This window comes from Microcaecilia unicolor, chromosome 7 (assembly GCF_901765095.1).
Source record: "Microcaecilia unicolor chromosome 7, aMicUni1.1, whole genome shotgun sequence".
NCBI lineage: Eukaryota > Metazoa > Chordata > Amphibia > Gymnophiona > Siphonopidae > Microcaecilia > Microcaecilia unicolor.
In genome coordinates, this window is record NC_044037.1 from 133,144,957 (window position 1) to 133,158,925 (window position 13,969).

General features: G+C 38.7%; 1 protein-coding gene across 1 annotated transcript in view; it reads right to left on the minus strand.

The window, feature by feature from the left end:
• Nucleotides 1–4,307: 4,307 nt before the first annotated feature.
• SH3BP4 (SH3 domain binding protein 4) overlaps nt 4,308–13,969 on the minus strand; it is a 242,813-nt gene continuing 233,151 nt past the window's right edge. The window contains 1 exon segment of the mRNA XM_030209195.1: nt 4,308–5,271. Within this exon segment, the coding sequence (XP_030065055.1) occupies nt 5,044–5,271 (228 nt within the window). The 3' untranslated portion in view covers nt 4,308–5,043.

The following is a 13,969-nucleotide window of genomic DNA, read 5'->3' on the forward strand; positions in this document are numbered from 1 at the left end:
GATACCAATCGAAGTTGGATATAGTGAAGTATTGGTCGGAGGAGAATTTATGAGAAATGATGTCAAGAGAATGGCCCCTGATGTGAGTGGGTTTTGACGGCGGTATGGTGAGGTCACATAGATAGAGAAGATCCATGCATTCTTGGGTATGGGTAGACTTGAGATCCTCTAGGTGAAGGTTTATATCACCTAAAATAATTACATTGGGGTTGTTCATGCATAAATTAGATATGAAATCCATGAAGGTAGATTGGTTATGGCTCCAGTTGCATGGGGGTCTATAAAATAGAATGCAAGTTAGTGAATCACACAATGTAGGGTTGGATATTTTAAATGAGGCGATTTCTAGTTGAGGAGTGATGTGGAACAAAAAAGTGAGGAGGACAAATGAGGATACCAAAAATTATATTTATTCATATAAAAAATGACCCGACACGGCCATGTTTCGGCCCAAAGGCCTGCCTCAGGGGTCTTTTACAACCTAAACAAAACAAATTAAAAATAAAAAAATAACATTAAAAGTAAAATAGAATGACACCTAAAAGTCGAGAGTTTAGTAATACATCATAAATGAACATAACATTGTAATAAAAACATATATGCAAACACCATAATCTAAAGACTTGGCTTAAATATTAAAAATTATTACAAGAATATATGAAAATTAATTTAAAAAATGTATATTAATTAACAAATATGGAATGTTAAGACGCATGGAATGTACAATGCTAAATGCATAAATATGTATTGAAGGGCAATGAACTGTCTATATATACAAATTAGGACCAAAGAATAAAAAATATGTATGATATATATATATAACTGGAAAATAGAAAATGTGAACATATGCATTTATAAAGAATTGCCATATGACTGAATGTGAACCATGAGAATGAATTATTAAATAGTAAATGAATGAAAGCAAAAACGAAAAACATATCATTATATATATTTATCTTTGAAGAAGCTTAATTGCCTGTATTGCTGATTACCACATCAATATAATAACTTAGCCTTACAGAATTAAAAGTTGTACATGACTCATTTTATAGGGATGTAATAAAATTATTATCAAATACCTGGAGTAGTATGATGTAAAACGTGCACAGTGAAAATGTAATATAGCAGAACCCTCTTGGGTCTATATATATGATGATGAAAGTGAACATGAAAAACATAAAAAAAAACATAACCAATAAATTTGTGAAATACCAAAAGGTGTATTTAAAAATATTGTGCAAAATAAACCGTGTCAATTAGTGATCTCATTTGGAATAATTTTAAATGAAACAGTGAAAAGTTTTTTATTAATAAAACATGAAGATAGTGCATCTATAATAATACAATATAAAACTGGATACTAAATGAATATAATTAAATAATTAATGCTACCAACTTAGGTATGAATTTGAGGGTGACCTAGAGGTTCCGGTTTGCAGACAGGGAGAAGTGCCCCTTTTGACTTGGTTGACCTGCCACATGGGTTATTCAGTATCCAGTCCTTACGAGCTTTATAGTATTCTGTTGCTGATCTAACTATACACAAACTTCCAAATTGCAGCGTAGCAGAAACATCGTTGAGACCAGACTCCTGAGGCAGGCCTTCTGGCCGAAACACAGTTGTCTGTGTCGAGTCATTTAATAAAGTGGTTCTTTAAAATTTATCTCCCATTTTCCTGGAGTCATTGGTCCATTTCCCACTCTTTTTCTGTGTTGTTATTTTCACGTGGGAGCTAGTGTTCATCCACTTAGGTGGATCATTGCCCTTCAATACATATTTATGCATTTAGCATTGTACATTCCATGCGTCTTAACATTCCATATTTGTTAATTAATATACATTTTTTTAAATTAATTTTCATAATTCTTGTAATAATTTTTACTATTTAAGCCAAGTCTTTAGATTATGGTGTTTGCATATATGTTTTTATTACAATGTTATGTTCATTTATGATGTATTACTAAACTCTCGACTTTTAGGTGTCATTCTATTTTACTTTTAATGTTATTTTTTATTTTTCATTTGTTTTGTTTAGGTTGTAAAAGACCCCTGAGGCAGGCCTTTGGGCCGAAACACGGCCGTGTGGGGTCATTTTTTATATGAATAAATATAATTTTTGGTATCCTCATTTGTCCTCCTCACTTTTTTGTTCCATATCTCACGGTTTCGTGAGGGTTTTTACCTCCTTTTTTTTGTTGTAGTTGAGGAGTGATGCATTCTGAGATGGTTTCAATGAAAAAATTTGATCTATAGATTAATGCAATTCCTCCACCAATTCTCTCTTTTCTGGACCAATGTACAATTTTGTAGCCAGGAGGGCATAGTTCAAGTATGATGGGGTCGATGGAATTAAGGATCCAGGTTTCGGTGATGAAGAGCAAGTCAAGATTGTCAGATTTGATCCAGTCAGTTATAATTTCGGTTTTATTGGCTGTTGATCTGGCATTGACGCAACCAATACGTATAGATGAGTAAGGTTTAATAGTATTTAGTGATGAAGGAATATTTATGATTTGTCTTGTTTTTTGAACTTTGGTTTTAATTATTTTAGGTATTTTCAATATTGTAGGATTTATTGGATTTTTGACTTCTAATGTAGTCAGGTAAGGCTGTAATGGATTTCTGTAGTTGAGATAATTTCATGAAGATATGGTTGGTTTGCTGAATCTTTTAAAGTGATGATGAACTGATATGAAGTTGATATCAGGAGGGAGGGCTTTTGAGGTTGAAAAGATAAGAGCAAATGAGTGGATAGCAATAAGAGTATTTAGGAAGAACATTTTGTTATATGTCTTGGATAAATGCTGTCTGCAGTGTTATGACAGACAATAAAATTTGATATTAAATCAATTTAATATGTATGCACTCTAAAAAGTGTCACTCTAGGGGTGGGCAGATTAATTAGTTAATGGCTATAATTGGGTGAGAACAGTTGTGGGAAATTGAGGTGTTAGGGAGGCTGTATTAGAAGTGTCACTCTAGGGGTGGGTGGGTCTAAGCCTAATGCAGGAGGAGAGATTAGTTAGCAACCTACCTCCAGAAGGTAGAATCTCAGTAACTGCTTACTCAAATGTTGATTTGTTTTCTCCCAGCAGAGACACAAGTCACACCCACCAAGTTTCAAATTGGTTGTGGGGGGGAGGGAAGGGAGGAATCAGCAGTGGTTGGTAAAAAAAGCAGTGGTTGGTAAAAAAAAAGAAAGATCTGATGCATATAAGCTAACAGATATAGTGCTGAGAACACCTATACCATAACATATAGGCAAAGCCTAATGCAGGAGAGATTAGTTGGCAACCTATCTCCAGAAGGTAGAATCTCAGTAACTGCTTACTCAAATGTTGATTTGTTTTCTCCCAGCAGAGACACAAGTCACACTCACCAAGTTTCAAATTGGTTGTGGGGAGGGGGGGGAAGGGAGGAATCAGCAGTGGTTGGTAATTACTAGCCAGTGAGATTGGTATTTACGCTTGATTTGTTTCTGCCATTTTGAGGGCACAGACCGTATAAGTCTGCCCAGCACTAACCCCGCCTCCCAACCACTAGCCCCGCCTCCCACCACCAGCTCTGCCACCCAATCTCGGCTAAGCTTCTGAGAATCCATTCCTTCTGAACAGGATTCCTTTATGTTTATCCCACGCATTTTTGAATTCCGTTACCGTTTTCATCTCCACCACCTCCCGCAGGAGGGCATTCCAAGTATCCACCACTCTCTCTGTGAAAAAATACTTCCTGACATTTTTCTTGAGTCTGCCCCCCTTCAATCTCATTTCATGTCCTCTAGTTCTACCGCCTTCCCATCTAGGGGAAGCATTGTGGAGTTACTTACCTCACAAGGATCACAGCTTGCTATTAAAATATTAATGGGTAATTAAAGAACTGGGAATGCAGAAAGAGCAAGGGTGAACTGGAAAGGGCATGGGGGTGCAGTACAAGACAGAAAAATAGGGAAAGATGTAAAGTAGGGTAACTATCCCTATTGATGAAAACTAATAACCAAATGGTTCCAGTAGGGCCTTTGTTAGAGTATCCACAGGCCTTGCAGAAAAATTGAGCAGATATTGGGGACAGCTTGTTGGGTCAAGTAAAGGTTCAGGTTGGAGAAAGGGCAGTTCTATGAGGAGTGTTATTCTTTATTAAAAGAACAAAAATGATGTATCCTTGCATTTGTATATTTTTGTAGATGAAAAGGCCAAAGATATTGGATGGTGTTATCAATATGTTCGTAATGTTTGGCTCTGTCCTGTTTTTTTCCAATAAAAAAGTTAGAACAAACAAAGATTATGCTACCATCAGAAGACATCAACCACAGAAACATATCCTATTTCCTTTTCTTTCAGAAGTAACTACCATGTGTAAAAACAAAAAGAGTATTTAAGCAGTAAATTTGACAGGGATGAGCTGAAAGTTATCAGAGGTAATAAAAATGTTTTATTACTTACTTACATGTCTATTTTTATCAACAAAGAGATGTATAAGAGAAGCTCCTGAAACACAAAGATGAGGGCTACTTTGTTACAATTAAAAGCAGTTGAATTGATTTCTGGCCAGTATTTTCTCTTTTCACAATATTTAGACAACACAAAAGTTTCAAAAATAACAAGAATAGTTTAAGTCTCATAGAGTACAAAAGAACTACATAAAGTCTGTTAGAGAGGAATTATTTGAAAAAAGTCAATCCATGTTTGTGCTTGGTTTTAAACATGTATTTACAAACAAGGTCAAAGGAACCTTCTCCTTATCTCCTACCAAAAAAAGTGGTTTCAACATCATTGTTATCACGGAGATTCATCTGTCTGCAAAAGCTTAAAAAAAGGTTTGTGTTTCAATTTTATAAGTAGAAAGATGTCTGCCAGCTTTAGCTCTGATAATTCTAATTTTTTATTTTTTTGTTGAGATTTAACCATCTGTGACAGACTTTTCATAGGGTTCTAATGTTATTATTGGTTTGAATATTAAGTCAATGGAGCATTCCTTGGTTTCAGATTTCCATGATCAGCAGAAAGCAGGTGGCACTCTGTTAAACACAGCTAATGTGTAGTGACTCAAATGACAAAATCCTCATAATCAGCAAGAGGGTTGAAAGCAGTAGCTCGGAGAACCTCCAGTGAGTTAACTAGGATAAGAGTCCCTGTGAGATGTTGCCAGCGCTTGGTGATGGGGTTCTTCATCCGATCCAGTGCAGTGTGCAGCTCTTGGATCACATCACGATAACTGCCACCCATCTCCTGGCTCCAGGTTAGCAGGAAATCATAGGCAGGCTTCCACATGGCCTGTCAATCCCCATGAAGAAAGTTGGAGAAGAGGATAAGAAAAGAGATGAATTAGAGCACACTTAATGGATCAAATTTTAGTCTGCTAAGCAATTGTCATATCAAAAGAAAGGAGAGAATTAGCTTTGTCATATTTAGACCAACTATGTTAGAACTAAAATTTGGGTTGTTTAAATATTTTTATCACAAGGAGATAAATACAGAAGTACTCATTTCATCTGTAATCCCACCACAACAAAATTATTTATATTCCAAACAACCCAAGTCTTCCAGATCTTCTGTGACATTCCTGGGCTGTCTGCTCTTCTTTCTACCATGTTGATCCTCCACCATCTCTGTCCTGCCCATACTGCAGTAGATACATCTGTGTAGTTGGGCAGGGAGAAAGAAGAACAGAGATGGGAGCTGAGGTCTGGGATAGGAAATAAAAGTGGGAAAGGAGAAAAAAGGGGGATGGCAGAAGTCTACAAAATATGAGAAAGAGGGGAAAAGGACTGAGGCAGAGTAAGGAAAACACAGGTAGATGTTTGATGGAGGAAGAAAGACAAGGGAGAGGCTGAAAGGAAAAAAAGGTGTGAGTACAGGAAGAGGTTAGAGGTAAATTATGATTTTACAGGTGAGAGGGGAGAGATGACTTATATAAGATAGGCACAGAAGGATTATGGACATGGGCACAATTTGATGAGAGCAGGCAGGGGGCAGTGCCCTCCAAATGCTGCAGCATCATTTTTTAAGGTTGGTCCAGTCACAGCTAAAGAGCTGCTGAGGAAAGGTGGGGGCCCAACCAAATTTCTAAGTCCACAGAATGGTGAGAGCTCACTCCTTTGCTCCTCGATATGCTGTCAATCAGGCTGCCTCTAGGCCAGCACAAAGGAGAGTACTTCTTGAGTCGGTCCCCTTCTCCCATTCTCAGCCTCTGTGTTAGCCCCTAGCCTCTTTTTCCCTCCCACATCATCTCTAGCATTAGCATTTTTCAACACTTGGCCCCTTTCCCTCCCACATTATCTCCACCATCAGCCACCTCATCCACCCATATTGGCAGCAAATACACCCATCCCTAGCATTTTCCTGCATCTGCCACTTTCACACCTCTACTCCAACACCAGCATCTTATAGCATCTGCTTCCTTCTTTCAATGATGGGAGCTCACTCCTTAATTCCCTGTGCTTTCTGACAATCAATGACTGCCATCACACTGCCATCAATTAAGAACAGAGGGAAAGTGGGAAATTATCTATATGGCAGAGAGACCTTGTACTAGGCTGTGCATTTTGGTTTGCTATTTGCTAAAACAACTTATGAAATCTTATAAAATATTATAGAAAAACATTGTACAGGAATTAGAGAGAATTCAAAGTCTTTTTAATTACTCACCCACCAGCACAGCATCAGTTTCAAGTTACAACAAACTTACAACAATATAACATCAGTACCTCTGGTAATTATAAGTAATTAGACTAATTATATAAAGAAGAGAGAAAGAAGGAAGGAAGGAAGAGGAGTTTGTTCCTCATACAAAGGTCACAGAACAGAGAGAAAACAGTGAGAAAAAGAATGAATGAAAGATTCATAGCTATAATTAGTTTCTATCAAGGGAGGGGGGAGAGTACCCCCCTGGAAATAGACTGTGGCAAGGACATAAAACTCTCCTGCCACCCTGACTATTTTAGAGTTTCTTTGTCTGCAGCGTGGTTTTATAGGCTTTGGTGAGCATCCACCTCTCTTCTACCCTGGGCCAATCATAGGTGCTGCATATAGGCTAGAAACTTGTAATTGGGACTTTCATATGTGCTGGAGGCTTGCAATTTTTCAGGGCACAGACTGTACAAGTCTGCCCAGCAGTATTTCCCACCTCCCAACCACCAGTCCCGCCTCCCATCACTGGCTCTGGCACAGACCGTATAAGTCTGCCCTCCACTATCCTCGCCTCCCAACCACCAACCCCTCTTCCCCCACCTGCTCCGCCATCCAATTTTGGCTAAGCTTCTGAGGATCCATTCCTACTGCACAGGATTCCTTTATGCATATACCACGCATGTTTGAAAACAGTAACGGAATTCAAACATGCGTGGGAAATGCATAAAGGAATCCTGTGCAGTAGGAATACATCCTCAGAAGCTTAGCTGAAATTGGATGGCAGAGCAGGTGGGGGAAGAGGGGTTGGTGGTTGGGAGGCGAGGATAGTGGAGGGCAGACTTATACGGTCTGTGCCAGAGCCAGTGATGGGAGGCGGGAAATATTGCTGGGCAGACTTGTACGGTCTGTGCCCTGAAAAAGGCAGGTACAAATCAAGGTAAGGTATACACATATGAGTTTATCTTGTTGGGCAGACTGGATGGACCATGCAGGTCTTTTTCTGCCGTCATCTACTATGTTACTATGTTAATTGGTCCTTGCCATACCTTTTCTCAGTAAATCACTTTTGTAACAGGATATACAAGCTATTTGAGTTGCCTTAGCAACATTTTCACCATCAGACCAAGTGACCAGCCAGAAATTCCTTCATGTGGCTGATAGGAAAAGAGAGATGTGGGATGGGAAATAGTGCAGTATACCTGAAGTAAAACTGTATAGCTTATAGCTAAAAATATAGACATATTACCTCTTTTTGGCTCCAGGTAAAAAGGAACAGGGAGGCAAAACCAGAGTTGAGGTATTGGCAGGTTCTTCAGCAAGAAAGTGTGGTAGGGTGTGGGAGTGCTGAGAAGGAATGGTAAGTGTAGAGGTAGAATAAATCAGGGCAGAAATTTAATTAAGCATAATTTTTGGTAGATAAAGGTATAGAGAACAATTTCTAAAACATAGAGAGAAAACAGGGGAGACAGCAAAAGAGAATAAGGTTAAAAGCTAGAAAACTAAGGAGTTCAAGAAAGAAACCTTGAAGAAAGGGGAAGAAAATTAGAAAAATAGGAAGTGATAAGAGAGCACTAGGAAGAGGCAGCAATAGAAATAGGTATAAAATCATCAACATGTGGTGTAGCAGGAATAAGTTTTTCCATAGCATGGTGAACAATATATAAGCAATTAACATCAACAGTACATAAAACAGCTTGTGATGTAGGAGATAATTCAGTAAAAAAAAAATAAAAATTTGGAATAGTCCATAATGTGTGGTTTTAAAATGTAAGCAGGTAGAAAGCAGGGTATTAAAAGTCACTTAAAGCTTTGTTGATTTGATAGGTAGACAATCCTGCCATCAGAGAAATCGACAGGTCAGTGTAGTTTCTGGTATTGTGAAGTCACAGTCTGTATACAGTTGGAAAGTTCACATGGAGGGGCATAATCGAACAAAAACGTCTATCTCCATGGGCGTTTACCTCCAAGAACGGGTCCGTGAAGGGGCGGACCGAACCGTATTTTCGCAAAAAATAGACGTCCATGTTTTATTCGACAATTTGTGAGCTGGGTGTTTTTGTTTTTCAGCGATAATGGAAAATGAAAGCGCCCAGCTCAAAAACGAATAAATCCAAGGCATTTGTTCGTGGGAGGGGCCAGGATTCGTAGTGCACTGGTCCCCCTCTCATGCCAGGACACCAACCGGGCATGCTAGGGGGCACTTTTACAAAAACAAAAAAAAAGGTAAAAGAGCTCCCAGGTGCATAGCACCCTTCCCTTGTGTGTTGAGCCCCCCCAAATCCCCCTGCCCACAAGTCTACACCATTATTATAGCCCTAAGGGGTGAAGGGGGGCACCTACATGTGGGTACAGTGGGTTTGGGGGGGTTGGACGACTAATAAGCATTAAGCAGCACAATTGTAACAGGTAGGGGGGGATGGGCCTGCGTCCACCTGCCTGAAGTCCACTGCACCCCCTAACAACTGCTCCAGGGACCTGCATACTGCTGCCAGGGAGATAGGTATGATATTTGATGGTGAAAATAAAAAGTTGTGAAACATCATTTTTTTGTGGTGGGAGGGGGTTAGTGACCACTGGGGGAGTCAGGGGAGGTCATCCCCGATTCCCTCCGATGGTCATCTGGTCATTTAGAGCACTTTTTTGGGACCTGTTCGTGTGAAAAAAGGGTCCAACAAAAGTATCCTAAATGTTCGCTAAAAACGCCTTTATTTTTTCGATTATTGCCCTAACGCGTACATCTCTCCTCGGCCGATAACCACGCCCCAGTTCCACCTTCGCCACACCTCTGACACGCCCCCATCAACTTTGTCCGCATCCGCGACGGAGTGCAGTTGAAAACATCCAAAATCGGCTTTCGATTATACCGATTTATTCGTTTTTGTGAGATAAACGTCTATCTCCCGATTTGGGTCGAAATCTAGGCGTTTTTCTCTTTCGATTATAAGGTGGATAGGCAGGCATCATGTTGTATTTGGTAGGCTTCCACTTTGAGGGTCTCATGGTCTCATGGTTTCCAGCAAGTTAAACAGTCCAGATAATAGTTGTTCAATTCATTAATAACATGGCATTAACTCAAGGGTGTTCTCAGATTTCATTCTTTGCACAGTTCAAGGTATATGTAGGATACAATAAAAATCAATGACCATACTGATCTGACCAAAAAAGGATGTCAGAAGTCATATACATGTTCCTTGAACAAACATTTCTACTTAGATTCAGTTTACACATGCAAATTTTCAGCTCTCATTATAAATACACTTTCTCATTTGTTTAAACATTTTTGTAACTTTCAACATGAATGGGAGAATGCTTATAAGTTCTGCACAATTCTATTCCATAAAATTCAAGACATAATTTTTAAATCGTTATCACTGGACTATTACAAACAAGCTTCTTAAAAGCATTAGATAGACACATTTCATTTATGGAAAATAAATTAGGGAAAAATAAAAACTACATCAGCATCCAATTATCAACAGTGGAAATTAGGGAAAATAAAGTTCTATTCTTGTCCTAAGAAAACTAATTCATAGCTTGCATAACAAAGAAGATTAGGGCATCAAGTAATCAGTTAGGAGCACAGTTTCTCCATTTATACTAAAAGGTCATAAAGAATACAGAAAAAAGGGGGAAAATAGACAGCTGTTTAGCACTATCATGATGTAGAAATATCCCTCTTGTTTCTGAGATAATATGGTGAAAAAGAAGGCAATTTAAGCAAACTGGGGCAAACTAGGCAGTTGCCTAGAATGACACTGTCCTTGTTCTGGGGCAGTACAAAACATTTTCTTTCAAGGTACATAAACAGGTGAATTTTCGAAAGAGAAAGGCGCCCATCTTCCGACACAAATCGGGAGATGGGCATCCTTCTCTCAAGGTCTCCCAAATCGGCATAATTGAAAGCAGATTTTGGGCATCCTCAACCGCTTTCCGTCGCGGGGACAACACAAATTCACGGGGGCGTGTCGGCACCATACCGAAGGCAGGACTGGGGCGTGATTAAGAGATGGGCGTCCTTGGCTGCTAATGGAAAAAAGAAGGGCGTCCCTGACTAGCATTTGGCTGACTTTACTTGGTCCATTTTTTTTCATGACCAAGCCTCGAAAAGGTGCACAAACTGACCAGATGACCACCGGAGGGAATCGGGGATGACCTCCCCTTACTCCCCCAGTGGTCACCAACCCCCTCCCACCCTAAAAAAAAAACAAAACTTTAAAAACATTTTATGCCAGCCTCAAATGTCATACCCAGCTCCATCACAACAGTATGCAGGTCCCTGGAGCAGTTTTTAGCGGGTGCAGTGCACTTCAGGCAGGCAGACCCAGGCCCATCCCCCCCACCTCTTACACTTGTGGTGGTAAATGTTGAGCCCTCCACCCCCCCCCCCAATAAAACCCACTATATCCACATGTAGGTGCCCCCCTTCACCCATAAGGGCTATGATAGTGGTGTACAGCTGTGGGGAGTGGGTTTTGGGGGCTCAGCACACAAGGTAAGGGAGCTTTGCAGCTGGGAGCAATTTGTGAAGTCCACTGCAGTGCCCCCTAGGGTGGGTGGTTGGTTTGTGTCCTGGCATGTGAGGGGGACCAGTGCACTACGAATACTGGCTCCTCCCATGACCAAAGGGCTTGCATTTGGTCGTTTTTCAGATGGGCTTCCTTGGTTTCCATTATCGCCGGAAACCGGGGACGACCATCTCAAAAACGACCTAAGGACGACCATCTCTAAGGTCGACCTAAATTTGCTGATTTGGGCGTCCCCGACCGTATTATCGAAACGAAAGATGGATGCCCATCTTGTTTCGATAATACGGGTTGCCCCGCCCCTTTACGGGGCTGTCCTGCGAGGACGACCTCATGAAAACATGGGCGCCCCGTTCGATTATGCCCCTCAAAATATCTTAACTTCTTCTTAACCTAAACATTCATCTAGATTCACTTTTCCTGTAGGGTAATTACTCTGGAATCTCAGTTACCTGAGGTACAGTGACACAGATATATATATATATATATTTATCATAAGAGTAATGAACTAAACACATTGAGTAAATCAGGAGACAAATGTTTCCTTGCACAAATCACATTAGCAAACCAAACGTTTCAGCAGGACTGGGTTAAATTCTGTGTTGATGAATCTCACTTGCATACTACAGCTGATTGCTCAGGGATATTAGGGAGGAATAGAATGTTACCATATGGGAACAATAAAACTGCATCACGAAGTTTAAAGTGTAAAAGTATGTAGCATGTAGACATAACAGAAAAATACAAGCAGGAGCCTTACAGTCAATCTCACAGTTAATGTAAAATTTATCCTTGTATGAAAACATACTAATCAGAATCTAAAAGTGAATGTCAATTACTGAATGCAATGCAACAAAAATCAGCTTTAAAAAATGAAAAATCCTAATGAGGCAGACAAAAGCTGCATCCTTGACTGACATTTACAAAGATTCACATAGATCAGGCAAGAAATATAGAACAGATGTCTGCACAATCAAGATGGGGCAAAGATATTATCCAAGTAAAAGTAATGTTTAAGGAAAAGTTTATTCCTAAGGAAAAAGATACCCTAATTCTGTACTGAATGTGAAAACATTACACAATATGTATTCAGGAGAGAAACCTTTTATATGTACTGACTGTACTACTCACAAAATTGGAAAAAATTCAGAAGTGATCACTTATACTGATTGTATGTATGGGGTAACAAAGATAGACAAACAAATAAAAGACAAAGAATTAAGAGGTTGTAGATCAAATTAGGTTACTGGAATCCAGTACTGGGCATAACCTTTAAATTAAACATGGTGTTATACACAAGTATGTATGATAACTTACCAAAACAGTGTCCTAGGGCTAGAAGTACTTCTTATGTGCAAAAATTAATATGGCATAGCTACTCCAGAAGTAGGAAAAAATGTACAATAGTACTGCAGCTGATCAGAAATCTTGGTGGAGTGCATTGAAATAATTAAAAAGAAAGAAAATATTTCTTTATATTCCACTGGTCTGGCTATGTCATTTTTAGGATACACATGTACATGTTTCATTCATAGTTTCTTAAACAAAGCAAGGAAACCACCATAAATTTGCATATTGGAATGTGGACCAAATATTCCTAATATTTTAAATGTCCTGAAAATAAAACTGTAGAATTCTTAGTAAGTTCATCAGGAAAACAAAATTGTTATCTAGAAATCATATACACTGACATAGAATTGTATCAAATAAATATTAGATTTAAACCAGTAGAATTAAAATTGTAGGGCTAACTTGGGAAACTGTTTCTTTTTCTCTTTTATGATGCAAAAGCAGCGCCAGGTCAGCAGTTAATTGTTTTGGCTAAAGACAAAAGGTAATTTAATCCTTATCAGTACTGCTGGAATGCAGGATTCCAGAGCTGACACAAAGAAGGAGATAAGAGACAGTAATCATGTCAAAGAAAAGCTTAGTGCTCTCAAACATAGTTAAGTTTCTAGCATTGAATTGAAAACAAAGGAATGTTGGTAAGTAAACATGACAGACACACCTATAATTTTGTTAGGCCAAACCATGCAGTACAGAACAAAGGAAACAACTTAGCTATGATCTCATAAATATTCCCTCCAAGTAGTAAAAGAAAAATGTTTTTTTTTAAAGTGCTTTTTTTGTTCTTTTTCAACTACTGAAAAAGATAAATGCTAAAATAATAATTATTCTTTAGCAATTGACACAGTTGCAACTGCCTACAACTAAAATGAAATATATCCCTAGTTACAGTGCTTTACAGCCATGAAATCAAACATAAAAAAAAAAACACAAGGATGTAAAGAAGCTTCTTGTGGCCACAACGAATTTTCTCTAGCAATCCTGTGCCTTTTTTTTTCGTTATAAAGGATTGTAGTTTTAGTAATCCAAGGACTCAGAGCAGAAAAAGGAAGCATGGATAGGAACAAAGAAAAATTCAAAGAATGAGAACAAAGATTTGATACAGAGCTCAAATAAAATAAGTATATATTCCCTATCAGAACAGCAATTATTTACTTATGAATTTTGGTGAAATTTTAAAGAAAAATTGGGCTGGGATAGAATTGATCAGGCACCTTTCAATTACATTCCATTCCATTCATAAAGAATAATTCCTTATCTCTACTGCAGTAGCTACAAACAGCAAATGCAAAACTTGGAACAGGAAAAAGGATATCGTTAAAAATAGATTTCTATAAATTAAACTACAATCTTCTCACTGAACAGCAGACAGAAGTTTTAGTAGGCGTCGTGGGTCAATATTTGTACTAGGCTGTGCATTTTGGTTTGCTATTCACTAAAACAACTTATGAAATCTTATACAATATTATACA